This window comes from Nerophis lumbriciformis, linkage group LG18, assembly GCF_033978685.3.
Source record: "Nerophis lumbriciformis linkage group LG18, RoL_Nlum_v2.1, whole genome shotgun sequence".
In the NCBI taxonomy this organism is placed as follows: Eukaryota; Metazoa; Chordata; class Actinopteri; order Syngnathiformes; family Syngnathidae; genus Nerophis; species Nerophis lumbriciformis.
The window spans coordinates 13,432,489-13,460,000 of NC_084565.2; the positions used below are offsets into that span (position 1 = coordinate 13,432,489).

The following is a 27,512-nucleotide window of genomic DNA, read 5'->3' on the forward strand; positions in this document are numbered from 1 at the left end:
TTGGGTTGCCGACCCCTGGTCTAACCCAGGGGCGCCGAAAAAGGGAGGGTAAAGGAGACGGATTCTAGGGGCCCATGATGGAGGGGGGCCCAGAGAGGCCCCTAATGATGATGAAATCATAATACAGAAAAAAATAATGACACTGTGTTGGGGGCCCTGTAAAGATTCTTTTCATGGGGCCCAAAATCCCTAGCGGCGCCCCTGGTCTAACCTGTCCTGTTAAATATGAGCCCGTACACGGGGACAGCTTGACACCGAAACAGACTATTTCTCTCTTTATTGCCCTTCAATTTTTTTGTTTAGCTTGCATTTAATTAAACAAAAAAAAAGATTATGTAACGTCGGCTGGTTTTTTTCCTCAACCTTGTTTATGCTTTATCTAAAAAGGCGCACTTCCTTAAAAGGAACTGGGAGAGGAAGTCTGAGCCGTCCCAGCAAATACCACCTCCTACGCCAGGCAACGTCTTCCAAGAGGTTCTGGGCGGAGAGAAGAGAGGAGACTTACGCAGAAACGAAACTTTTGGAGGCCGAGACGTCACCGGCGGGAAATAAAAGTGTCGCTCACACGCACACACACTCCACTACCTGTGAGGACCAAGATGGAGAAGAAGGGCTCCGGGTGTTATGTTTCCATGGTGATGGCAGCACTGATCCTTGTGGAAGCTTCTGGAGGACAGGTCCATGCATTGTGGACCACAGGTACACACACACACACACACACTCTTGTATTTGTTACCTTCAATACTATGATAAAAGTTGGAATTTTACTCAACAACAGTCGCAATTTTACAAGAAAAGCTTAAAAGTTTGGCAATTTTATGAAAAGAGTCGTCATTTTACTCGACAAAAGTCACAGTTTTATAAGAACACTTTAAATGTTGGCAATATTATAATAATAATGGACTATTACTTGGCAAAATGACGACAAAAGTCATAATTTTACTCAAAACAAATTTCACTGTTTCACAAGAACAACAAAATAATTGGCAATGTTTTTATATGAATTTTATATGACAAATGTCACCATTTTACATAAGAAAAAAGTAATAATTTTACGAGAAAATATTGCAATATTACAGAAACAGAAAGAATATGAAAAATTGTTCCCAATTTTATAAGAAAAAAGTCGACACATTGTGAGAAAAAGACTGTATTTAGTAAAAAAAAAAAATCATAATTTTTGTGTGTGTAATTTGTTTTTAATCTTCATTATTTACTTCAAGTTATTACAGTATGTCTCTATATACATATTTATTTATTTATTTTTAATACATTTTGGCCAAAGGGGGCGCATTTCCATTTCTTACACACACTTGTTATTTCATATGTTGACCAGAGGGGGAGCACTTTTAAAAGCGACACACAGTCAATTTGAAAAATCCCTCCTTTTTGAGACCACCCTCGTTTAGATAGATGTCACCACAAATGAGACATTGTCTATTAGATGCAATGTTATTGGGACCATGATTTATGTCATCACTTGTTCACACCTCCTCATATGGAAGAGACTTTTCCTTATTCATGTCTCAAGAAGGCTAGAAATACAACACACACACACACACACACACACTTGTATTTGTTACCTTCTTGAGACCTGAGAAAAATGCCTCCCTCTTTAGGACCAGCCTTTCTAGATATATAAAGATTTGTATTTACAACATTAATAATATATACATACTATGCAAATATGAAAAAGCTTGTTGTGAAAAATAAGTTGGAATTTCACAAGGCAAAGGTCACAATTTCACAAGAAAAGCTTAGAATTTTGGCAGTGTTATGACAAAAGTCGTCATTTTACTCAACGCAAGTCAAAATGTTAGAAGAAAAACTGAACATTTGTTCAATATTATGATAAAAGTTGTAATTTTACTCAATAACAGTCGCAATTTTACAAGAAAAGCTTAAAAGTTTGGCAATTTTATGAAAAGAGTCGTAATTTTACTCGACAAAAGTCACAATTTTATAAGAACACTTTAAATGTTGGCAATATTATGATAATAATAGGAATTTTACTTGGCAAAATGATGACAAAGGTTATAAATTTACTCAAAAAAATGTCACTGTTTTACAAGAACAGCAAAATAATTGGCAATGTTTTTATATGAATTTTATATGACAAATGTCACCATTTTACATAAGAAAAAAGTAATAATTTTACGAGACAATATTGCAATATTACAGAAACAGAAAGAATATGAAAAATTGTTCCCAATTTTATAAGAAAAAAGTCGACACATTGTGAGAAAAAGACTGTTTTTAGTAAAAAAAAAATTCATAATTTTTTTTGGGTGTAATTGGTTTTTAATCCTCCTCTCTGAGCTGCCACCTTAACGTGGTAGAGGAGTTTGCGTGTCCCAATGATCCTAGGAGCTATGTTGTCCGGGGGCTTCCATGCCCCCTGGTAGGGTCTCCCAAGACAAACAGGTCCTAGGTGAGGGATCAGACAAGGAGCAGCTCGAAGACTTCTATGGAAATGCAAGAACCGAGACTCAGATTTCCCTCGCCCGGACGCGGGTCACCGGGGCCCCCCTCCGGAGCCAGGCCCGGAGTTGGGGCACGATGGCGAGCGCCTGGTGGCCGGGCCTGTCCCCATGGGGCCCGGCCGGGCACAGCCCGAAGAGGCAACGTGGGTCCCCCCTCCAATGGGCTCACCACCCATAGCAGGGGCCATAGAGGTCGGGTGCAATGTGAGCTGGGCGGTAGCCGAAGGCAGGGCACTTGGCGGTCCGATCCTCGGCTACAGAAGCTAGCTCTTGGGACGTGGAACGTCACCTCGCTGGGGGGGAAGGAGCCTGAGCTAGTGCGCGAGGTAGAGAAGTTCCGGTTGGATATAGTCGGACTCACCTCGACGCACAGCAAGGGCTCTGGAACCAGTTCTCTCGAGAGGGGCTGGACTCTCTTCCACTCTGGCGTTGCCAGCAGTGAGAGGCGACGGGTTGGGGTGGCAATTCTTGTTGCCCCCCGGCTCAGAGCCTGTACGTTGGAGTTCAACCCGGTGGACGAGAGGGTAGCTTCCCTCCGCCTTCGGGTGGGGGGACGGGTCCTGACTGTTGTTTGCGCTTACGCGCCAAGCAGCAGCTCAGAGTACCCACCCTTTTTGGATTCACTCGAGGGAGTACTTGAGAGTGCTCCCCCGGGTGATTCCCTCGTTCTACTGGGGGACTTCAACGCTCATATTGGCAACGACAGTGAAACCTGGAGAGGCGTGATTGGGAAGAATGGCCGCCCGGATCTGAACCCAAGTGGTGTTTTGTTATTGGACTTTTGTGCCCGTCACGGATTGTCCATAACGAACACCATGTTCAAGCATAAGGGTGTCCATATGTGCACTTGGCACCAGGACACCCTAGGCCGCAGTTCTATGATCGACTTTGTAGTTGTGTCATCGGATTTGCGGCCTCATGTTTTGGACACTCGGGTGAAGAGAGGGGCGGAGCTTTCTACCGATCACCACCTGGTGGTGAGTTGGCTGCGATGGTGGGGGAGGATGCCGGACAGACCTGGCAGGCCCAAACGCATTGTGAGGGTTTGCTGGGAACGTCTGGCAGAGTCTCCTGTCAGAGAGAGTTTCAATTCCCACCTCCGGAAGAACTTTGAACATGTCACGAGGGAGGTGCTGGACATTGAGTCCGAGTGGACCATGTTCCGCACCTCTATTGTCGAGGCGGCTGATTGGAGCTGTGGCCGCAAGGTAGTTGGTGCCTGTCGTGGCGGTAATCCTAGAACCCGTTGGTGGACACCGGCGGTGAGGGATGCCGTCAAGCTGAAGAAGGAGTCCTATCGGGTTCTTTTGGCTCATGGGACTCCTGAGGCAGCGGACAGGTACCGACAGGCCAAGCGGTGTGCGGCTTCAGCGGTCGCGGAGGCAAAAATTCGGACATGGGAGGAGTTCGGGGAAGCCATGGAAAACGACTTCCGGACGGCTTCGAAGCGATTCTGGACCACCATCCGCCGCCTCAGGAAGGGGAAGCAGTGCACTACCAACACCGTGTATGGTGCGGATGGTGTTCTGCTGACCTCGACTGCGGAAGTTGTGGATCGGTGGAGGGAATACTTCGAAGACCTCCGCAATCCCACCAACACGTCTTCCTATGAGGAAGCAGTGCCTGGGGAATCTGTGGTGGGCTCTCCTATTTCTGGGGCTGAGGTTGCTGAGGTAGTTAAAAAGCTCCTCGGTGGCAAGGCCCCGGGGGTGGATGAGATCCGCCCGGAGTTCCTTAAGGCTCTGGATGCTGTAGGGCTGTCTTGGTTGACAAGACTCTGCAGCATCGCGTGGACATCGGGGGCAGTACCTCTGGATTGGCAGACCGGGGTGGTGGTTCCTCTCTTTAAAAAGGGGAACCGGAGGGTGTGTTCTAACTATCGTGGGATCACACTCCTCAGCCTTCCCGGTAAGGTCTATTCAGGTGTACTGGAGAGGAGGCTACGCCGGATAGTCGAACCTCGGATTCAGGAGGAACAGTGTGGTTTTCGTCCTGGTCGTGGAACTGTGGACCAGCTCTATACTCTCGGCAGGGTCCTTGAGGGTGCATGGGAGTTTGCCCAACCAGTCTACATGTGCTTTGTGGACTTGGAGAAGGCATTCGACCGTGTCCCTTGGGAAGTCCTGTGGGGAGTGCTCAGAGAGTATGGGGTTTCGGACTGTCTGATTGTGGCGGTCCGCTCCCTGTATGATCAGTGTCAGAGCTTGGTTCGCATTGCTGGCAGTAAGTCGGACACGTTTCCGGTGAGGGTTGGATCCGCCAAGGCTGCCCTTTGTCACCGATTCTGTTCATAACTTTTATGGACAGAATTTCTAGGCGCAGTCAAGGCGTTGAGGGGATCCGGTTTGGTGGCTGCAGGATTAGGTCTCTGCTTTGTGCAGATGATTTGGTCCTGATGGCTTCATCTGGCCAGGATCTTCAGCTCTCACTGGATCGGTTCGCAGCTGAGTGTGAAGCGACTGGGATGAGAATCAGCACCTCCAAGTCCGAGTCCATGGTTCTCGCCCGGAAAAGGGTGGCGTGCCATCTCCGGGTTGGGGAGGGGATCTTGCCCCAAGTGGAGGAGTTCAAGTACCTCGGAGTCTTGTTCACGAGTGAGGGAAGAGTGGATCGTGAGATCGACAGGCGGATCGGTGCAGCGTCTTCAGTAATGCGGACGCTGTATCGATCCGTTGTGGTGAAGAAGGAGCTGAGCCGGAAGGCAAAGCTCTCAATTTACCGGTCGATCTACGTTCCCATCCTCACCTATGGTCATGAGCTTTGGGTTATGACCGAAAGGACAAGATCACGGGTACAAGCGGCCAAAATGAGTTTCCTCCGCCGGGTGGCGGGTCTCTCCCTTAGAGATAGGGTGAGAAGCTCTGTCATCCGGGGGGAGCTCAAAGTAAAGCCGCTGCTCCTCCACATTGAGAGGAGCCAGATGAGGTGGTTCGGGCATCTGGTCAGGATGCCACCCGAGCGCCTCCCTAAGGAGGTGTTTAGGGCATGTCCGACCGGTAGGAGGCCACGAGGAAGACCCAGGACACGTTGGGAAGACTATGTCTCCCGGCTGGCCTGGGAACGCCTCGGGATCTCCCGGGAGGAGCTGGACGAAGTGGCTGGGGAGAGGGAAGTCTGGGCTTCCCTGCTTAGGCTGCTGCCCCCGCGACCCGACCTCGGATAAGCGGAAGAAGATGGATGGATGGATGGATGGTTTTTAATCTTCATTATTTACTTCAAGTTATTACAGTATGTCTCTATATACATATTAATTTATTTATTTTTAATACATTTTGGCCAAAGGGGACGCATTTCAATTTCTTACACACACTTGTTATTTCATATGTTGGCCAGAGGGGGAGCACTTTTAAAAGCGACACACAGTCAATTTGAAAAATCCCTCCTTTTTGGGACCACCCTCATTTAGATAGATGTCACCACAAATGAGACGTATGGAAGATACGTTTCCTTATTCATGTCTCAAGAAGGCTAGAAATACAACACACACACACACACTTGTATTTGTTACCTTCTTGAGACCTGAGAAAAATGCCTACCTCTTTAGGACCAGCCTTTCTAGATATATAAAGATGTGTATTTACAACATTAATAATATATACATACTATGCAAATATAAAAAAGCTTGTTGTGAAAAATGAGTTGGAATTTCACAAGAAAAACGTAGAATTTTGACGGTGTTATAACAAAAGTCGTCATTTTACTCAACGCAAGTCAAAGTTTCACAAGAAAAACTGAACATGTGTGCAATGTGATGATAAAAGTTGGAATTTGACTCAATAACAGTCGCAGTTTTACGAGAAAAGCTTAAAAGTTCTGCAATTTTATGACAAGGGTCATCGTTTTACTCGACAAAAGTCACAATTTTATAAGAAAACTTTCAGTTTTGGCAATACTATAATTATAATGGGGACTTTACTTGGCAAAATGATGACAAAAGTCATCATTTTACTAAAAAAAACATGTCACTATTTTACAAGAACAATAAAATAATTGGCAATGTTTTTATATGAATTTTATATGTTAAATGTCACCATTTTACATAAAAAAAAGTAATTTTACGAGAAAATATTGCAATATTACAGAAACAGAAAGAATATGAGAAAATGTTCCCAATTCTATAAGAAAAAAGTCGACACATTGTGAGAAAAAGACTGCTTTAGTGAATTTTTTTGTGTGTAATTGGTTTTTAATCTTCATTATTTACTTCAAGTTATTACAGTATGTCTCTATATACATATTTATTTATTTATTTAATACATTTTGGCCAAAGGGGACGCATTTAAATTTCTTACACACACTTGTTATTTCATATGTTGGCCAGAGGGGGAGCACTTTTAAAAGCGACACACAATCAATTTGAAAAATCCCTCCTTTTTGGGACCACCCTCATTTTGATAGATGTCACCACAAATGAAACATTGTCTATTAGATGCAATGTTATTGGGACCATGATTTATGTCATCACTTGTTCACACCTCCTCATATGGAAGATACTTTTCCTTCTTCAGGTCCCAAGAAGAGTAGCAATACAAGGACACACATTCTTGTATTTGTTATCTTCTTGAGACCTGAGAAAAATGTCTACCTCTTTAGGACCAGCCTTTCTAGATATATAAAGATGTGTATTTACAACATTAATAATATATACATACTATGCAAATATAAAAAAGCTTGTTGTGAAAAATGAGTTGGAATTTCACAAGAAAAAGGTCACATTTTCACAAGAAAAAGGTCAAACTTAGAATTTTGGCAGTATTATAATAAAAGTCGTCATTTTATTCAACGCAAGTCAAAGTTTCACAAGAAAAACTGAACATTTGTGCAATATTGTGATAAAAGTTGGAATTTTACTCAATAACAGTCGCAATTTCACAAGAAACGCTTAAAAGTTTGGCAACTTTATGAAAAGAGTCGTCATTCTACTCGACAAAAGTCACAGTTTTATAAGAACACTTTAAATGTTGGCAATATTATAATAATGGACTATTACTTGGCAAAATGACGACAAAAGTCATAATTTTACTCAAAAAAATGTCACTGTTTCACAAGAACAACAAAATAATTGGCAATATTGTGATAAAAGTCAGAATTTGATATGACAAATATCACCATTTTGCATTGAGAAGTAATAATTTTACATTAAAAAAAAGTAATCATTTTATGAGAAAATATTGCAATATTACAGAAACAAAGATTATGAGAAAATGTTCCCAATTTTATAAGAAAAAAGTCGACACATTGTGAGAAAAAGACTGCTTTTAATTCATTTATTTTGTTTTGTTTGTAACTGTTTTTTAATCTTCATTATTTACTTAAAGTTATTACAGTATGTCTCTATATACATATTTATTTATTTTATTAATTAATTTTGGCCAAAGGGGGCGCATTTCCATTTCTTACCCACACTTGTTATTTCATATGTTGACCAGAGGGGGAGCACTTTTAAAAGCGACACACAGTCAATTTGAAAAATCCCTCCTTTTTGGGACCACCCTCATTTTGATAGATGTCACCAGCAGGGGTGCAAATGAGATATTGTCTATTAGATGCAATGTTATTGGGACCATGATTTATGTCATCACTTGTACATACAGCAATGTTAATATTTGCTTACATGTCCTTTGGCAAGTTTACCTGCAATAAGGCGCTTTTGGTAGCCATCCACAAGCTTCTGCTTGAATTTTTGACCACTCCTCTTGACAAAATTGGTGCAGTTCAGCTAAATGTGTTAGTTTTCTGACATGGACTTGTTTCTTCAGCATTGTCCACACGTTTAAGTCAGGACTTTGGGAAGGCCATTCTAAAACCTTAATTCTAGCCTGATTTAGCCATTCCTTTACCACTTTTGACGTGTGTTTGGGGTCATTGTCCTGTTAGAACACGCAACTGCACCCAAGACCCAACCTCCGGGCTGATGATTTTAGCTTGTCCTGAAGAATTTGGAGGTAATCCTCCTTTTTCATTGTCCCATTTACTCTCTGTAAAGCACCAGTTCCATTGGCAGCAAAACAGGCCCAGAGCATAATATTACCACCACCATGCTTGACGGTAGGGATGGTGTTCCTGGGATTAAAGGCTTCACCTTTTCTCCTCCAAACATATTGCTGGGTATTGTGGCCAAACAGCTCCATTTTTGTTTCATCTGACATCACAACTTTCCTCCAGAAGGTTTTATCTTTGTCCTTGTGATGTCAGATTGAAATATATGTATATTATTTACATATATATATACAAACCCCGTTTCCATATGAGTTGGGAAATTGTGTTAGATGTAAATATAAACGGAATACAAAGATTTGCAAATCATTTTCAACCCATATTCAGTTGAATATGCTACAAAGACAACATATTTGATGTTCAAACTGATAAACATTTTTTTTATTTGCAAATAATCATTAACTTTAGAATTTGATGCCAGCAACACGTGACAAAGAAGTTGGGAAAGGTGGCAATAAATACTGATAAAGTTGAGGAATGCTCATCAAACACTTATTTGGAACATCCCACAGGTGAACAGGCAAATTGGGAACAGGTGGGTGCCATGATTGGGTATAAAAGTAGATTCCATGAAATGCTCAGTCATTCACAAACAAGGATGGGGCGAGGGTCACCACTTTGTCAACAAATGCTTGAGAAAATTGTTGAACAGTTTAAGAAAAACCTTTCTCAATCAGAAATTGCAAGGAATTTAGGGATTTCACCATCTACGGTCCGTAATATCATCAAAGGGTTCAGAGAATCTGGAGAAATCACTGCACGTAAGCAGCTAAGCCCGTGACCTTCGATCCCTCAGGCTGTACTGCATCAACAAGCGACATCGGTGTGGAAAGGATATCAACACATGGGCTCAGGAACACTTCAGAAACCCACTGTCAGTAACTACAGTTGGTCGCTACATCTGTAAGTGCAAGTTAAAACTCTCCTATGCAAGGCGAAAACAGTTTATCAACAACATCCAGAAACGCCGTCGGCTTCGCTGGGCCTGAGCTCATCTAAGATGGACTGATACAAAGTGGAAAAGTGTTCTGTGGTCTGACGAGTCCACATTTCAAATTGTTTTTGGAAACTGTGGACGTCGTGTCCTACGGACCAAAGAGCAAAAGAACCATCCGGACTGTTATAGGCAGAAAGTTGAAAAGCCAGCATGTGTGGTGGTATGGGGGTGTATTATTGCCCAAGACATGAGTAACTTACACATCTGTGAAGGCACCATTAATGCTGAAAGGTACATACAGGTTTTGGAGCAACACATGTTGCCATCCAAGAAATGTTCTCATGGACGCCCCTGCTTATTTCAGCAAAACAATGCCAAGCCTCGTGTTACAACAGCATGGCTTCATAGTAAAAGAGTGCAGGTACTAGACTGGCCTGCCTGTAGTCCAGACCTGTCTCCCATTGAAATTGTGAAGGCTAAAATATCAGAAGGAAGACTGTTGAACAACTTAAGCTGTACATCAAGCAAGAATGGGAAAGAATTCCACCTGAGAAGCTTAAAAAATGTGTCCCCTCAGTTCCCAAACGTTTACTGAGTGTTGTTAAAAGGAAAGGCCATGTAACACAGTGGTGAACATGCCCTTTCCCAACTATTTTGGCACGTGTTGCAGCCATGAAATTCTAAGTTAATTATTATTTGGCAAAAAAAAAATAAAGTTTATGAGTTTGAACATCAAATATGTTGTCTTTGTAGTGCATTCAATTGAATATGGGTTGAAATGGATTTGCAAATCATTGTATTCCGTTTATATTTACATCTAACACAATTTCCCAACTCATATGGAAACGGGGTTTGTATATACATACATATATATATATATATATATATATATATCTATATATCTATATATATATATATATATAATGTTATATATATATATATATATATATATATATATATATATATATATATATATATATATATATATATATATAATGTTATATATTATATGTATATTTTTTTTAATTCAATTTAACTCCCTGCGATGAGGTGGCGACTTGTCCAGGGTGTACCCCGCCTTCCGCCCGAATGCAGCTGAGATAGGCTCCAGCACCCCCCGCGACCCCAAAAGGTACAAGCGGTAGAAAATGAATGGATGGAATTTAACTCCACATTCGATAAAAAATAATTGATATAACATTAAAATAAATCATGACTGAAAAGGAGCATACAGTCATCTTTTACACACAGTTTTGAACAGTAACACTGTGTTTGAAATGTTTAATGAAGTGAGTCTTTGGCACACCACCGTTTGAGAATCACGGCTTTAAAGTATGACAGTAATTAATGTAATGTAATTAATGTAATGTATGAGTGGCTGGACAGGACAGATAAAAATAAAGGAAGTCTGATTTTACTGTTAAAAAAAAAAACTGTCCAGAATTTTAAATTTTAAATTAAAAAATAACCGTATTTTTTTTTTTTTTTTTTTTTTCATTTAATACCAGTAATGCGCTGTAAAAAATAACTAAACCAATCAATTTTCACTTCTGTCTGCTGCAGCTTCTCCGGACTTAAATGGGATGATGGTCACGTTGTCTTACAGAGGGGGAGGAGTCTCCTTCTACCCGCCTAATTACTCTATTCCCCCTGACAACACCAGAGCCTACCCCACCAGGGACTACCCCACCAGGGCCTACCCCACCAGGGACTACCCCACCAGGGCCTACCCCACCAGCGCCTACCCCACCAGCGCCTACCCTAGCTGGACCACAGAGTCACCTCCTCGAGGTAAGAGGAATCCATAAGTGGATCACACTTAATGTCCATAACTCCATACAAACATTTTTTTAATATCCCACATATCTTCGGCTTTCTTCCGTTTCCATTTCTTATAAAAAAAAACACAAAAAAAATCATATATAAACTTTTCTATATTTTTTTAATTTTACTTAATTCAACTCTACATTCGATACAAATAATTGATACAAAATTAAAATAACCCATGAATAAATCACGAATGTAAAGGAGCATACAGAAGTATACAGTCATCTTTTACACACAGTTTTGAACAGTAACACTGTGTTTGTATTTTTAATGAAGTGAGTCTTTGCCGTGTTTGAGAATCATGACTTTAATGTATGAAAGTATTTAATGTAATTTATGAATGGCTGGACAGGGCGGATAAAAATTAAAAATGGTTTTGGAATTGGATTGCATTGTTATGGTATTGCTGTGTATTGTTTTGTTGGATTGATTAATTAAAAAAGAAAAATTAATAAAATTAAAAAGAAAAAAAGAAAAAAAAAAAAAGATTTAAAAAAAAAATGAGAATTCGCGATTCGAATTCCAATTGATTTTTTCCCACACCCCCCAATATATATATATATATATAATATTTTTAAAATTTAATTCCACATTTGATAAAATAATTGATACATCATTAAAATAAATCTTGACTGAAAAGGAGCATACAGAAGTATACAGTCATCTTTTACACACAGTTTTGAACAGTAACACTGTGTTTGTATTTTTAATGAAGTGAGTCTTTGGCTGTTTGAGAATCATGACTTTAATGTATGAAAGTATTTAATGTAATTTATGAATGGCTGGACAGGACAGATAAAAAAATAAATAATAAAAATCAATTTTAGATTTATTTTTTAAATGTATTACTAATCGGTACAAATAAAAATCGCGATTCATTTGAAAATCGATTTTTTTTTTGACACCCCTAGTTAATGTTATTTATTATTATCAGACTTAATGTCCATAACTCCATACAAAACAAACACAAATATCAACATATCTTCGGCTTTCTTCCATTTCCATTTCTTATTAAAAAAAAAATACAGTATATATATACAGGTAAAAGCCAGTAAATTAGAATATTTTGAAAAACTTGATTTATTTCAGTAATTGCATTCAAAAGGTGTAACTTGTACATTATATTTATTCATTGCACACAGACTGATGCATTCAAATGTTTATTTCATTTAATTTTGATGATTTGAAGTGGCAACAAATGAAAATCCAAAATTCCATGTGTCACAAAATTAGAATATTACTTAAGGCTAATACAAAAAAGGGATTTTTAGAAATGTTGGCCAACTGAAAAGTATGAAAATGAAAAATATGAGCATGTACAATACTCAATACTTGGTTGGAGCTCCTTTTGCCTCAATTACTGCGTTAATGCGGCGTGGCATGGAGTCGATGAGTTTCTGGCACTGCTCAGGTGTTATGAGAGCCCAGGTTGCTCTGATAGTGGCCTTCAACTCTTCTGCGTTTTTGGGTCTGGCATTCTGCATCTTCCTTTTCACAATACCCCACAGATTTTCTATGGGGCTAAGGTCAGGGGAGTTGGCGGGCCAATTTAGAACAGAAATACCATGGTCCGTAAACCAGGCACGGGTAGATTTTGCGCTGTGTGCAGGCGCCAAGTCCTGTTGGAACTTGAAATCTCCATCTCCATAGAGCAGGTCAGCAGCAGGAAGCATGAAGTGCTCTAAAACTTGCTGGTAGACGGCTGCGTTGACCCTGGATCTCAGGAAACAGAGTGGACCGACACCAGCAGATGACATGGCACCCCAAACCATCACTGATGGTGGAAACTTTACACTAGACTTCAGGCAACGTGGATCCTGTGCCTCTCCTGTCTTCCTCCAGACTCTGGGACCTCGATTTCCAAAGGAAATGCAAAATTTGCATGGTTGGGTGATGGTTTGGGGTGCCATGTCATCTGCTGGTGTCGGTCCACTCTGTTTCCTGAGATCCAGGGTCAAGGCAGCCGTCTACCAGCAAGTTTTAGAGCACTTCATGCTTCCTGCTGCTGACCTGCTCTATGGAGATGGAGATTTCAAGTTCCAACAGGACTTGGCGCCTGCACACAGCGCAAAATCTACCCGTGCCTGGTTTATGGACCATGGTATTTCTGTTCTAAATTGGCCCGCCAACTCCCCTGACCTTAGCCCCATAGAAAATCTGTGGGGTATTGTGAAAAGGAAGATGCAGAATGCCAGACCCAAAAACGCAGAAGAGTTGAAGGCCACTATCAGAGCAACCTGGGCTCTCATAACACCTGAGCAGTGCCAGAAACTCATAGACTCCATGCCACGCCGCATTAACGCAGTAATTGAGGCAAAAGGAGCTCCAACCAAGTATTGAGTATTGTACATGCTCATATTTTTCATTTTCATACTTTACAGTTGGCCAACATTTCTAAAAATCCCTTTTTTGTATTAGCCTTAAGTAATATTCTAATTTTGTGACACACGGAATTTTGGATTTTCATTTGTTGCCACTTCAAATCATCAAAATTAAATGAAATAAACATTTGAATGCATCAGTCTGTGTGCAATGAATAAATATAATGTACAAGTTACACCTTTTGAATGCAATTACTGAAATAAATCAAGTTTTTCAAAATATTCTAATTTACTGGCTTTTACCTGTATATATATATATTTTTTTATACATATATATATATATATATTTTTTTGTTTTTGTTTTTTTTGTTGTTAAATTTAATTTAACTCCACATTCGATAGAAATAATTGATAAAACATTAAAATAAATCATGACTTATGAAAAAATATATATATATGCCGTATATATATATATACATATATATATATATATTTATTTTTTTTTCTCCATTTAATTTAACTCCACATTCGATAAAAATAATTGACACAACATTAAAATAAATCATGACTGAAAAGGAGCATACAGAAGTATACAGTCATCTTTTACACACAGTTTTGAACAGTAACACTGTGTTTGAATTTTTAATGAAGTGAGTCTTTGGCGTGTTTGAGAATCATGACTTTAATGTATGAAAGTGTTGCAGTTGAAACTAGAAGAGCTATTTGCTGCACAGGTGTGAGCGTGTGCGTGCGCTACCTGATGGGCGAGCAGAGCTCCTCCTCCTCCATCTTCCAGCTGAGTCCGTCCAGCCAGGCGGTCATGAGGCTGACAACTGACAACCAGGGCTCCTACAGGCTGAACTGGGAAAAACTGACGTACCAGTCCGTCCGCCTGGATCCCAGGATCAAGATGTGGTCCAATGTCCAGCCGGATATCTGGACCAGGGTGTGCGTTACCGTGGATACGCTGCGGGGCGTGGCGCAGCTCTTTAGTGACAGCAACATGAGCGTCAGGGCGATAATACCGTCGAAGGTGAGCTCTGATACATTTCTAGAAAACTGCTTTTGTTGAATAAAATTCTACCCAAACATTTAATAAAGTCAAATACAAATAAGGCAACAAGAGAAGTATCCCACACTTCTCTTTGCCAATAAAGTAAATCTGTACAGCAGATATAGATCAACAACAAAAAATACAAGTTAAAAATCGATTTAAAAAAAAATCGAAATCGATTTAAAAAAAAAATGTTTAAATCGATATATCTTTTCTAAAGTAAATCTGTACAGCAGATATACATCATCGACAAAAAAACAACTAATTATTAAAATCGATTTTTAAAACATTTTTTTTAATCGATTTTTGATTTTTTTAACCGATATATCTTTTCTAAAGTACATCTGTACAGCAGATATGATCATCTTCATCGACAAAAAAAATACAAGTTAAAAATCGATTTAAAAACATTGAAATCGATTTTTTATTTTTTTTAAATAATAATAAAATTGATTTATTTATTTATTTTTTTAAATCAATATATATATATTCTAAAGTAAATCTGTACAGCAGATATAGATCATCTACATCAACAAAAAAAACAAAAAATTTAAATATTTAAAAAAAAAATTTAAACATTTTTCTTAATAGATTTTGGATTTTTTTAATCAATATTTGTTGAAAAAAATTCTACCCAAACATTTAATAAAGTCAAATACAAATAAGGCAACAAGGGAAGTATCCCACACTTCTCTTTGCCAATAAAGTAAATCTGTACAGCAGATATGGATCAACAAAAAAAATACAAGTTAAAAATCGATTTAAAAAAAATCTAAATCGATTTTTGATTTAAAATAAATAAATAATTAAATTGATTTTTGATTCCATCCATCCATTTTCTACCGCTTATTCCCTTCGGGGTCGTGGGGGCGCTGGAGCCTATCTCAGCTACAATCGAGCGGAAGGCGGCGTACACCCTGGACAAGTCGCCACCTCATCGCAGGGCCAACACAGATAGACAGACATTTTTTTTTTTTTAAATCGATATATCTTTTCTAAAGTAAATCTGTACAACAAATATAGATCATTTACATCAACAAAAAAAACTAAAAATTGAAATCTATCTTTTTTTAAAAACATTTTTAAATCGATTTTTGATATTTTTAATTGATTTATCTTTTCTAAAGTAAATCTGTACAGCAGATATGATCATCTTCATCAATAAAAAAAAATACAAGTTAAAAATCGATTAAAAAAAATGTAAATCGATTTTTGATTAAAAAAAAATAATAAATTCGATTTTTGATTTTTTTCAAATCAATATCTTTTGTAAAAGTAAATCTGTACAGCAGATATGATCATCTTCATCAACAAAAAAAAACCTAAAAATTTAAATCATTTAAAAAAAAATTTAAACATTTTTTAAATCGATTTTTTTTTAAATCAATATATATTTTCTAAAGTAAATATGTACAGCAGCTATGATCATCTACATCAACAAAAAAGACTAAAAATGTAAAAATAAAAAAATTTAAATCGATCTTTCAGTTTAAAAAAAATTAAAAATCTATTTTGGGTTTTTTTTTTTTAATTGATTTGGAATCGTTACAAATAAACATTGCGATTAATTTGAAAATGTATTTATTTGGACACCCCTAATTAGTATTATTTGTTATTATTAGACTTAATGTCCATAACCCCATACAAAAAAAAATATCCACATATCTTCGGCTTTCTTCCGTTTCCATTGTTTTATAAAAATAAAAAAATAAAAAAATAAAAATATATATATGTATAAACTTTTATATATATATTTTTTGTGTTTATTTAATTTAACTCCACATTCGCAAAAAAATAATTGATACAACATTAAAATAAATCATGAATGAAAAGGAGCATACAGTCATGTGCCCCCTTTGTACACAAATAAAACAACAAAATTAAAAAAAATTAGGTCACTCAAAGTTTTCAGCAGGATTTTTTTACATTTTTATGTAATGGAAAGTACTGAAACTTGGGGAAATTCCACATTTTAACACCATATATATGTGTGTGCGTATATGTATGTATATATGTTTATATGTATATATATATATATGTAAATATATATATATATATATGTACCGGTGTATATATATATATATATATACGTACACAATAAATGTTTTTGTTGCATTTAAGTATTAACTTGACATAAATATATTACATAATGTAATACATGTAAGTAAGAAAAAAATTATAATTTTAAAATATGCTAAAACAAAAAATGAAGATAACTATTATAAATAATAGAAACAATTGTCACGTTAGAATACAAAAGTAGTTGTGATTAAATGTCAATAAATGTTAAATCCAATTTCAAAACAATTAAAAATGGTACCATTTTTTTTAATAATACAAACTATTGTTTTTGTGAACAGAACGTCATATGCAAATAGAAATATATAAATAAATACTTAATAAATTAAATAAATATATTTAAATAGTTTAATAACAAATGATAAAAAAATATGCGTAATAGATAATATAATACAAAAACAATCTCAATAATTAATATAAAAGAATAGAGATACATTATTGTTAGCAGGTGGTGAAAATAATGTTTTTACATGTATTATTATTATTGTGTGTGTGTGTGTGTGTGTGTGTGTGTGTGCAGTTCGTGTGGTCAGGTGAGCCAGTGGTTGCGATGTCAGGTTTTGATGGTCAGGTGACAGACCTGCAGGTGTGGGATTATCCTCTTACATACTACACCATCCTGACCTACATGAACAGGTAAAACCTGTGTGTGTGTGCGTGTGCGTGTGCGTGTGCGTGTGCGTGTGCGTGTGCGTGTGCGTGTGTGTGTGCGTGTGCGTGTGCGTGTGTGTGTGTGTGCGTGTGTGTGTGGAGCTGACCTGCATGTGTGTGTCTTCAAAGATGGCTCAGTGGTTCGGTCCTGACCTGGTCCAACATCGGATACTCCCTGACAGGAAGTACAATCCTGGAGCTCACCTATGAGCGCAGGCAGAAGAAGAGCGCCAGCAAAAAGAGTCGAGGGCGTCGACCACAAAAGCCTCGCGAGAGCGGCAAGAACAGCGTGCCCAAGATTCTTACTCGGGCCCACTAACCCACACAAGCCCACTAACCCAAACGGGCCCACTAACCCACACAAGCCCACTAACCCAAACGGGCCCACTAACCCACACGGGCCCACTAACCCACATAGGCCTACTAACCCACACAAGCCCATTAACCCACACAAGCCCATTAACCGGCGTGCGCAGTGGAAGAATGGCCGTGCGCGACCCGAGGGTCCCTGGTTCAATCCCCACCTAGTACCAACCTCGTCATGTCCGTTGTGTTCTGAGCAAGACACTTCACCCTTGCTCCTGATGGGTGCTGGTTAGCGCATTGCATGGCAGCTCCCTCCATGTGTGTGTGAATGGGTAAATGTGGAAGTAGTGTCAAAGCGCTTTGAGTACCTTGAAGGTAGAAAAGCGCTATACAAGTACAACCCATTTATTTATTTATTTATAACCCACACAAGCCCACTAACCCACACGGGCCTACTAACCCACACAAGCCCACTAACCCACACGGGCCCACTAACCCACACAAGCCCACTAACCCACACGGGCCTACTAACCCACACAAGCCCACTAACCCACACGGGCCTACTAACCCACACAGGCCCACTAATCCACACGGGCCTACTAACCCACACAGGCCCACTAGCCCACTAATCCACTTTGAAAGTGAAGACTGCGTGTGTGGTTGAATAATGTGTGTTAGGTAAGAAGAAGAATCTCACTATGATGCAGAAATAAATGAAGTGATGTTTGAACTAACACAAACTAATAAATATTGTTCCCAATTTGGATTGAACACGATTAAACATCTTATTACTCATTTCTAATTACTTGATTAAAGACTTCAATGTTGTGTCAAATAAGTTGATTAAAGACTTCAATATTGTGTCATTTCTAATAAGTTGATTAAAGACTTCAATGTTGTGTCATTTCTAATAACTTGACTAAAGACTTCAATATTGTGTCATTTCTAATAAGTTGACTAAAGACTTCAAATGTCATTTTATTGCCAGTATGTCACACATGAACATTTTTATGTCTTACTTGATTTGATCCAAACCTGCCAGCACTTTGATCTCAACTAGCACACCTGTCACCTGCAAGGTGTGGGGGAGGATGGATGCATGGATGGAGGGGAAGGATGAATTGAGGGGAAGGAAGGATGGAGGAAGTGAAGGACGAATGGAGGGAGTGAAGGATGGATAGAGGGGAAGGATGAATGGAGGGAGTGAAGGATGGATGGAGGGGGGGGGGGGGGGTGGATGGAGGAGAGGATGGATGGGGGGGAAGGATGAATGAGGGGAAGCATGGATGGATAGAGGGGGGGGTGGATGGGGGGAAGGATGAATGAGGGGAAGCATGGATGGATGGAGGGGGGGAAGGATGAATGAGGGGAAGCATGGATGGATGGGAAGGATGGATGGGGGAAAGGATGGATGGAGGGGGGAAGGATGAATGAGGGGAAGCATGGATGGAGGGGGGAAAGGATGGATGGAGGGGAAGGATGAATGGAGGGAGTGAAGGATGGATGGAGGGGGAAGGATGAATGGAGGGGAAGGATGGATGAGGGGAAGGGTGAATGGAGAGGAAGGATGGATGGAGGGGAAGGGTGGATGGAGGGGGAAGGGTGAATGGAGAGGAAGGATGGATGGAGGGAAAGGGTGGATGGAGGGGAAGGATGAATGGAGGGAGTGAAGGATGGATGGAGGGGAAGGATGAATGGAGGGAGTGAAGGATGGATGGAGGGGGAAGGATGAATGGAGGGGAAGGATGGATGGAGGGAGTGAAGGATGGATGGAGGGGAAGGATGGATGGAGAGGAAAGATGGATGGAGGGGAAGGATGGATGAAGGGGAAGATTGGATGGATGGAGGGGAAGATTGGATGGAGGGGAAGGATGGATGGAGAGGAAGGATGGATGGAGGGGAAGACTGGGTGGAGGGGGAGGTTGGATGGAGGGGAAGGATGGATGGAGAGGAAGGAAAGATGGATGGAGGGGAAGGATGGATGGAGAGGAAGGAAGGATTTTGGATGGAGGGGAAGGATGGATGGAGGGAGTGAAGGGTGGATGGAGGGGAAGGATGGATGGAAGGATGGATGGAGGGGGAAGGATGAATGGAGGGGAAGGATGAATGGAGGGAGTGAAGGATGGATGGAGGGGTGAAGGATGATAGAGGGGTAGGATGGATGGAGGGGGAAGGATGGATGGAGGGGAAGGATGAATGGAGGGAGTGAAGGATGGATGGAGGGGAAGGATGAATGGAGGGGAAGGATGGATGGAGGGGAAGGATGCATGGAGGGAGTGAAGGATGGATGGAGGGGAAGGATGAATGGAGGGGGAAGGATGAATGGAGGGGAAGGATGGGTGGAGGGGAAGGATGGATGGAGAGGAAAGATGGATGGAGGGGAAGGATGGATGAAGGGGAAGGATGGATGGAGAGGAAGGATGGATGGAGGGGAAGATTGGATGGAGGGGGAGGTTGGATGGATGGAGAGGAAGGAAGGATGGATGGAGGGGAAGGATGGATGGAGGGGAAGATTGGATGGAGGGGGAGGTTGGATGGAGGGGAAGGATGGATGGAGAGGAAGGAAGGATGGATGAAGGGGAAGGATGCTGCCACAAATAGATGTATTATATTTTCTTCTATGGCCTGGTCCTTGTTCCAAAACGTTGCCGAGTGTGACCTTTGATGTTGTTATGACGTCTGTGTGAAGTGACGAGTTCAGAGTTAGCATTACCAGGTTGATCCAGGTGGAACGAACCATTTGGTATGGAACTTTCACAGCTACAGTATGTTCAGTTTATTTGACCATTTAGAAAACATTTTTGTTATAACTTACATATTTAAAAGGCAGAAAGAAGATATTCAAACTTTACAAAAGCCCAGGGGCTCCTACACTTCAAATAATACTAAACAACCTGGGGTGTGTCCGAAAAGGAGCAGGAAGAAGCAAAAGCTAACACTTCACTCTGACATAATCTGAAACATAATGACATTATTTAGCAAAATTAATATAGTATATATTATTGTATTTAGTATACATATCATATATATATCTTTTTTTTAAAAGCCTTTTTTTTTAGATATATGCATACTCGTTATAGCTATCTGGCTGTTCTAGTTTTTATTTTTATTTATTTCTTTATTATCTTTTTATTTATTTATTTTTAATACACTGTAGCACTTTGAGATTGTTTACTCAATGTAAAGTGCTTTTTACAAATAAAATCTATTATTATTATTATTATTATTATTATTATATAATTACATCCATGAATACTCAAAATAAAACATGAAAAAACTAACTCATTTCATCAAATGTAATTTATATGAACAAAATATACCTTTAAGATATTTTATGTTTCGTATGTTTAAATTAAATGACTCCATGTACAAAATTTAATACACAAATTGAATATTTTGTTCAAAACATTGACTGTATTTTTATTATTTTGTTGGGTTTTTATTGGTGCTATATCCCATACTTGCCAACCTTGAGACCTCCGATTTCGGGAGGTGGGGGGTGGGGGGCGTGGTTAAGAGGGGAAGAGTATATTTACAGCTAGAATTCACCAAGTCAAGTATTTCTTTATATATATATATATATATATATATATATATATATATATATATATATATATATATAAAATGAAATATATATATATATATATATATATATATATGTATACCTAGAATTCACTGAAAGTCAAGTATTTCTTATATATATATATATATATATATATATATATATATATATATATATATATATATATATATATATATGCCACCCGAACGCCTCCCTAGGGAGGTGTTTAGGGCACGTCCGACCGGTAGGAGGCCGCGGGGAAGACCCAGGACACGTTGGGAAGACTATGTCTCCCGGCTGGCCTGGGAACGCCTCGGGGTCCCACGGGAAGAGCTGGACGAAGTGGCTGGGGAGAGGGAAGTCTGGGCTTCCCTGCTTAGGCTGCTGCCCCCACGACCCGACCTCGGATAAGCGGAAGAAGATGGATGGATATATATATATATATACCTAGAATTCACTGAAAGTCAAGTATTTCTTATATATATATATATATATATATATATATATATATATTTATATATATATATACATATATATATATATATATAAGAAATACTTATATATATATATTTATATATATATATACATATATATATATATAAGAAATACTTGACTTTCAGTGAATTCTAGGTAAACATTTATATATATATTTTATTATATATATATATATATATATATATATATATATATATATATATATATATATATATATATATATATATATATATATATATATATATAAATAAGAGAAATACTTAAAATTTCAGTGTTCATTTATTTACACATATACACACACATAACACTCATCTACTCATTGTTGAGTTAAGGGTTGAATTGTCCATCCTTGTTCTATTCTCTGTCACTATTTTTCTAAACATGCTGAACACCCTCTCTGATGATGCATTCTGCTTCGTCTCCTTGTTGTATGCGCAGTTGTGCACTGCACTCTCTAAAAGCCGTAGATGTTATTGTCACATATGCATGTACAGTAGATGGCAGTATTGTCCTGTTTAAGAGTGTCACAACATTGCTGTTTACGGCAGACGAACTGCTTTACGGTAGACGAAAACGTGACTGCTGTTGTTGTGTGTTGTTGCCGCGCTGGGAGGACGTTAATGAAACTGCCTAACAATAAACCCACATAAGAAACCAAGAACTCGCCCTCCATCATTCTACAGTTATAACGTGATTATATTGTGGGAAAGCGGACGTGAAAACAGGCTGTTGACATGTCACTCAGGTCCGCCTGAATTTATAGTCCGAAAAATACGGTAATCATGTGTAAATCATTTCTAGGTTTTTAAAAACGTCAAAATACTTCGCATGTAAAGTAACATATATATATATATATTATAATTATAATATAATGGGTGTATAATTAATATAATTGGATTCTATGAGTATGTAAAAGTTTGACTCCTACCTTGTTTACTTCCGTGACGACCTTCTTAAAATTTTGTAACCAATCAGAAATATCAAGCAGTAAAAATACGCCATAAGTTTGGCGAGAGTGTTTTACATTTTCCCATCATGCACTCTGATGGATTTAAATGACTGTAATTTGGAACTTTTTTTATGGCCTTTTTCATAATATCCACAATGTTTTCAGTGAGCTAGCATATGCGTTATGTGTGACCCTGTTTGTTGACCTTTATGTTAGTTGCATTTTCTGGGTGTTGTTGATAAATGGCTTTCTGTCGGAATAATTGTATCTAAGTTATCACAAAACTTTGTGTTACATTGAGTTCAGCTCGCCCTGCGAGGGGACAAAAGCTGTCTTTGATCCTACCAAGCAAAAAGGCTTGTAAAACTCCACTGTGTAGGATGGGAAGCGACATTAAGTTAAGTTAAAGTGCCAATGATTGTCACACACACACTAGGTGTGGGCAAATTATTCTCTGCATTTGACCCATCACCCTTGATCACCCCCTGGGAGGTGAGGGGAGCAGTGAGCAGCAGCGGTGGCCGCGCCCGTGAATGTGTTCTGTTTCTCTGATTTATTGTAATCCACAGAAAGATTTTGTCTTGACCCGAGATCTACAAAGCGGAGAGAAAGCAGGACCTGCCCAAGCTCCAGGCACCTCTTCTTTGAACTGTTTTACGACCTCTTCTTTGAACTGTTTTACGACCTTTTCTTTTAACTGTTTTGTAATCAAAGGCGATGGCTGTTTACGACCCCTCTTCCCTTAGAAACAGCTGTTGCCATGTAATTAGGGAAAGTCCAAATAAAAGAGGAGGCGTACAATCTTTCGTCAGAGCGTGGAACACTGTGCAAGGGTACCGGTGTACGCGTTTCTCCTCATTGAGCCAAATTGAATTCTGTCTCTGTTTAATTCCTTGCTTCTTGTCTTGTTTAATAGATGTCATCAGTGTTTGAACCTGACACTTTCCCTTTGTTTTAACTTGCACTTACAGATGTAGCGACCAACTGTAGTTACTGACAGTGGTTTTCTGAAGTGTTACTGAGCCCATGTGGTGATATCCTTTACACACTGATATTGCTTTCTGACGCAGTACCACCTGAGGGATGGAACGTCTGTAATATCATGGCTTACTTGCAGTGATTTCTACAGATTCTCTGAACCTTTTGATGATATCACAGACCGTAGATGGTGAAATCCCTAAATTCCTTGCAATAGCTGGTTGAGAAATGTTGTTCTTAAACAATTTGCTCAGGCATTTGTTGACAAAGTGGTGACCCTCGCCCCGTCCTTGTTTGTGAATGACTGAGCATTTCATGGAATCTACTTTTATACCCAATCATGGCACCTACCTGTTCCCAATTAGCCTGTTCACCTGTGGGATGTTCCAAATAAGTGTTTGATGAGCATTCCTCAACTTTATCACTCTTTTTTTGCCACTTGTGCCAGCTTTTTTGAAACATGTTGCAGGCATCAAATACCAAATGAGCTCATATTTGCAAAAAATAACAACGTTTTCCAGCTCGCACGTTAAGTATCTTGTCTTTGCATTCCATTCAATTGAATATAAGTTGAAAATGATTAGCAAATGTCGGAGGCAGATATTTACATATATCCGTATTTAAGTGTTACTTCTTTATTTTCATAATCATATTACAAAACAGCTAGTGTTTTTCTTCCAATTGTGGTCTTTTGGTTGTCTGCAAATACTGTGTGCTAACATTGACTTTGGAATGTAAGGAGGAGAGATACTCCTTTTCCTTATCTGTTCCTGTGTCCAGCTGCGGAGGACAATGGGCATGTGTTTGGGCTGGAAAGACAAGACAACGAGGGTGGGAGGGAGAGAGACTTTATAGAAGAGAAGGTTTCCATATTTTAGATCAGACCATCTTAGCTGCGCGATTGAATGTTCTATGCTGGACTGGTCTCATTATATTTCCAGAGCTTTGGAGATAAAATTACAAAATACCTATTCTGTCTCTGGTGGTTCTTCTACTCAGCTGTACTGTCATAAAGAGCTTGGGAGCGACCAGGCGCTTGAATTCCCTGGGAGGAACAACTGGTCCGAACGCAACACAAATCATTGTATTCTCTTTTTATTTACTATTTACACAACGTGACAACTTCACTGCTTTTGGGTTTTGTGTTGTGCACCATGATTAGGGTAGGTTGTTTGGTTTGCGTCATATAATTAAATGCTGGGATATTGTTTCACGGTACTTTCAAAGGACATTGATTGGATTTACTCACAATGTCCACAAGATGGCAGCAAATATGTAGTTTTTCCAGACACCGCTTGGTATTTAAGATGAATTTGAAAGCCCGATGTGATGCTTTGTTGAGCCCACGGGCCAAAGCATACAATTGTCTGCATAAACATTTGACAACACTAATGTTGAACAGTGGAAAGTTTCACATTAACTGTGGCCGAGTTAAGCACTAATATAATCATAATACTGCAAGTAAGTAACATTTCATTACCGTATTTTTTAACACTGTAAATGGAAGGTCATCAACTTAATTATGCTAATTAGGTAAACAAACATCAAAATGAAAAAGACTCAATATTGGTTAGCAAAAATTGCACTTTCTTGAAGAGCAGTTTTCCCCCCATTCATAACAACTGGGTCAGGTGGTTTGTTTTGTTGTCTATTTTGTTGCCAATTGTATGAAATTATTTTCATGTCTTGTATTTAATGCTTTTTAAAGGCTTCATTTTCGCAAACTCCATTGAATGGCTCTTAATGCTTTTGAATGACCCGCGGAAACACTGCTGACATATGTGAAACAATGACGCTATGTGAGGCTGGTTAGCATCAAACGCTAACTGTCGTAGCGCTAACAGAAACAAAACACCTTTTCCGAGCCGCGGGTTGAGTGTTTTATTTTCTTCTTTAGCACAAGCAGCAGCGGTAGATACAACTGTGAATTCATTTACAATAAAGTTAATGCAAAAATAAAATAAAGCAGGCTTTCAAGTGAAGTTCCCCATCAATATTATTATATTGTATGTAATTATTATCGTAAAATGCATATGTTCCTTTGACTGTACATGTACTGTAAATGTATTTATATTATTCACATGTGAATAATTCTGTATAATAGACTGTATTTATATTATTCACATGTGAATAATGCTGTATAATAGACTGTATTTATGTTATTCATAAGTGAATAATGCTGTATAAGACTGTATTTATATTATTCACATGTGAATAATGCTGTATAATAGACTGTATTTATATTATTCAAATGTGAATAATGCTGGATAATAGACTGTATTTATATTATTCACATGTGAATAATGCTGTATAATAGACTGTATTTTTATTATTCACTTGTGAATAATGCTGCATAATAGACTGTATCTATGTTATTCACAAGTGAATAATGCTGTATAAGACTGTATTTATATTATTCACATGTGAATAATGCAGTATAATAGACCCTATTTATGTTATTCACATGTGAATAATGCTGTATAATAATCTGTATTTATATTATTCACATGTGAATAATGCTGTATAATAGACTGTATTTATATTATTCACATGTGAATAATGCTGTATAATAGACTATATTATTCACATGTGAATAATGCTGTATAATAGACTGTGTTTATATTATTCACATGTGAATAATGCTATATAATAGACTGTATTTATATTATTCACATGTGAATAATGCTGTATAATAGACTGTATTTATCTTATTCACATGTGAATAATGCTGTATAATAGACTATATTATTCACATGTAAATAATGCTGTATAATAGACTGTATTTATATTATTCACATGTGAATAATGATGTATAATAGACTGTATTTATGTTATTCACATGTGAATAATGCTGTATAATAGACTGTATTTATATTATTCACATGTGAATAATGCTGTATAGTAGACTGTATTTATATTATTCACATGTGAATAATGCTGTATAATAGACTGTATTTATATTATTCACATGTGAATAATGCTGTATAATAGACTGTATTTATATTATTCACTTGTGAATAATGCTGTATAATAGACTGTATTTATATTATTCACTTGTGAATAATGCTGCATAATAGACTGTATCTATGTTATTCACAAGTGAATAATGCTGTATAAGACTGTATTTATATTATTCACATGTGAATAATGCAGTATAATAGACCCTATTTATGTTATTCACATGTGAATAATGCTGTATAATAGACTGTATTTATATTATTCACATGTGAATAATGCTGTATAATAGACTGTATTTATATTATTCACATGTGAATAATGCTGTATAATAGACTATATTATTCACATGTGAATAATGCTGTATAATAGACTGTGTTTATATTATTCACATGTGAATAATGCTATATAATAGACTGTATTTATATTATTCACATGTGAATAATGCTGTATAATAGACTGTATTTATCTTATTCACATGTGAATAATGCTGTATAATAGACTATATTATTCACATGTAAATAATGCTGTATAATAGACTGTATTTATATTATTCACATGTGAATAATGATGTATAATAGACTGTATTTATGTTATTCACATGTGAATAATGCTGTATAATAGACTGTATTTATATTATTCACATGTGAATAATGCTGTATAGTAGACTGTATTTATATTATTCACATGTGAATAATGCTGTATAATAGACTGTATTTATATTATTCACATGTGAATAATGCTGTATAATAGACTGTATTTATATTATTCACTTGTGAATAATGCTGTATAATAGACTGTATTTATATTATTCACATGTGAATAATGCTGTATGATGGACTGTATTTATATTATTCACATGTAAAAAATACCTAAGTGTTTATTGTCTATTGTGAGCGAACTGTGGTGCTGAATTTC

General features: G+C 38.1%; 1 protein-coding gene across 1 annotated transcript; it reads left to right on the top strand.

Moving 5' to 3' along the window:
- The first annotated feature begins 378 nt into the window (after positions 1-378).
- On the top strand, positions 379-18,531 carry LOC133617613 (uncharacterized). The gene is made up of 5 exons (XM_061977693.2): positions 379-699; positions 10,981-11,208; positions 14,300-14,598; positions 17,219-17,334; positions 17,479-18,531. The coding sequence occupies exons 1-5, from the start codon at positions 600-602 to the stop codon at positions 17,666-17,668; spliced, it is 933 nt and encodes a 310-aa protein (XP_061833677.2). The 5' UTR covers positions 379-599; the 3' UTR covers positions 17,669-18,531.
- Positions 18,532-27,512: the final 8,981 nt, after the last annotated feature.

Bases quoted from the DNA above. Each gene is read 5' to 3' on its own strand.
- LOC133617613 (XM_061977693.2), top strand. From the start codon at position 600: ATGGAGAAGAAGGGCTCCGGGTGTTATGTTTCCATGGTGATGGCAGCA. The intron at 14,599-17,218 runs GTGAGCTCTGAT...GTGTGTGTGCAG, and splicing joins GGGCGATAATACCGTCGAAG to TTCGTGTGGTCAGGTGAGCC. The intron at 17,335-17,478 runs GTAAAACCTGTG...GTGTCTTCAAAG, and splicing joins ATCCTGACCTACATGAACAG to ATGGCTCAGTGGTTCGGTCC.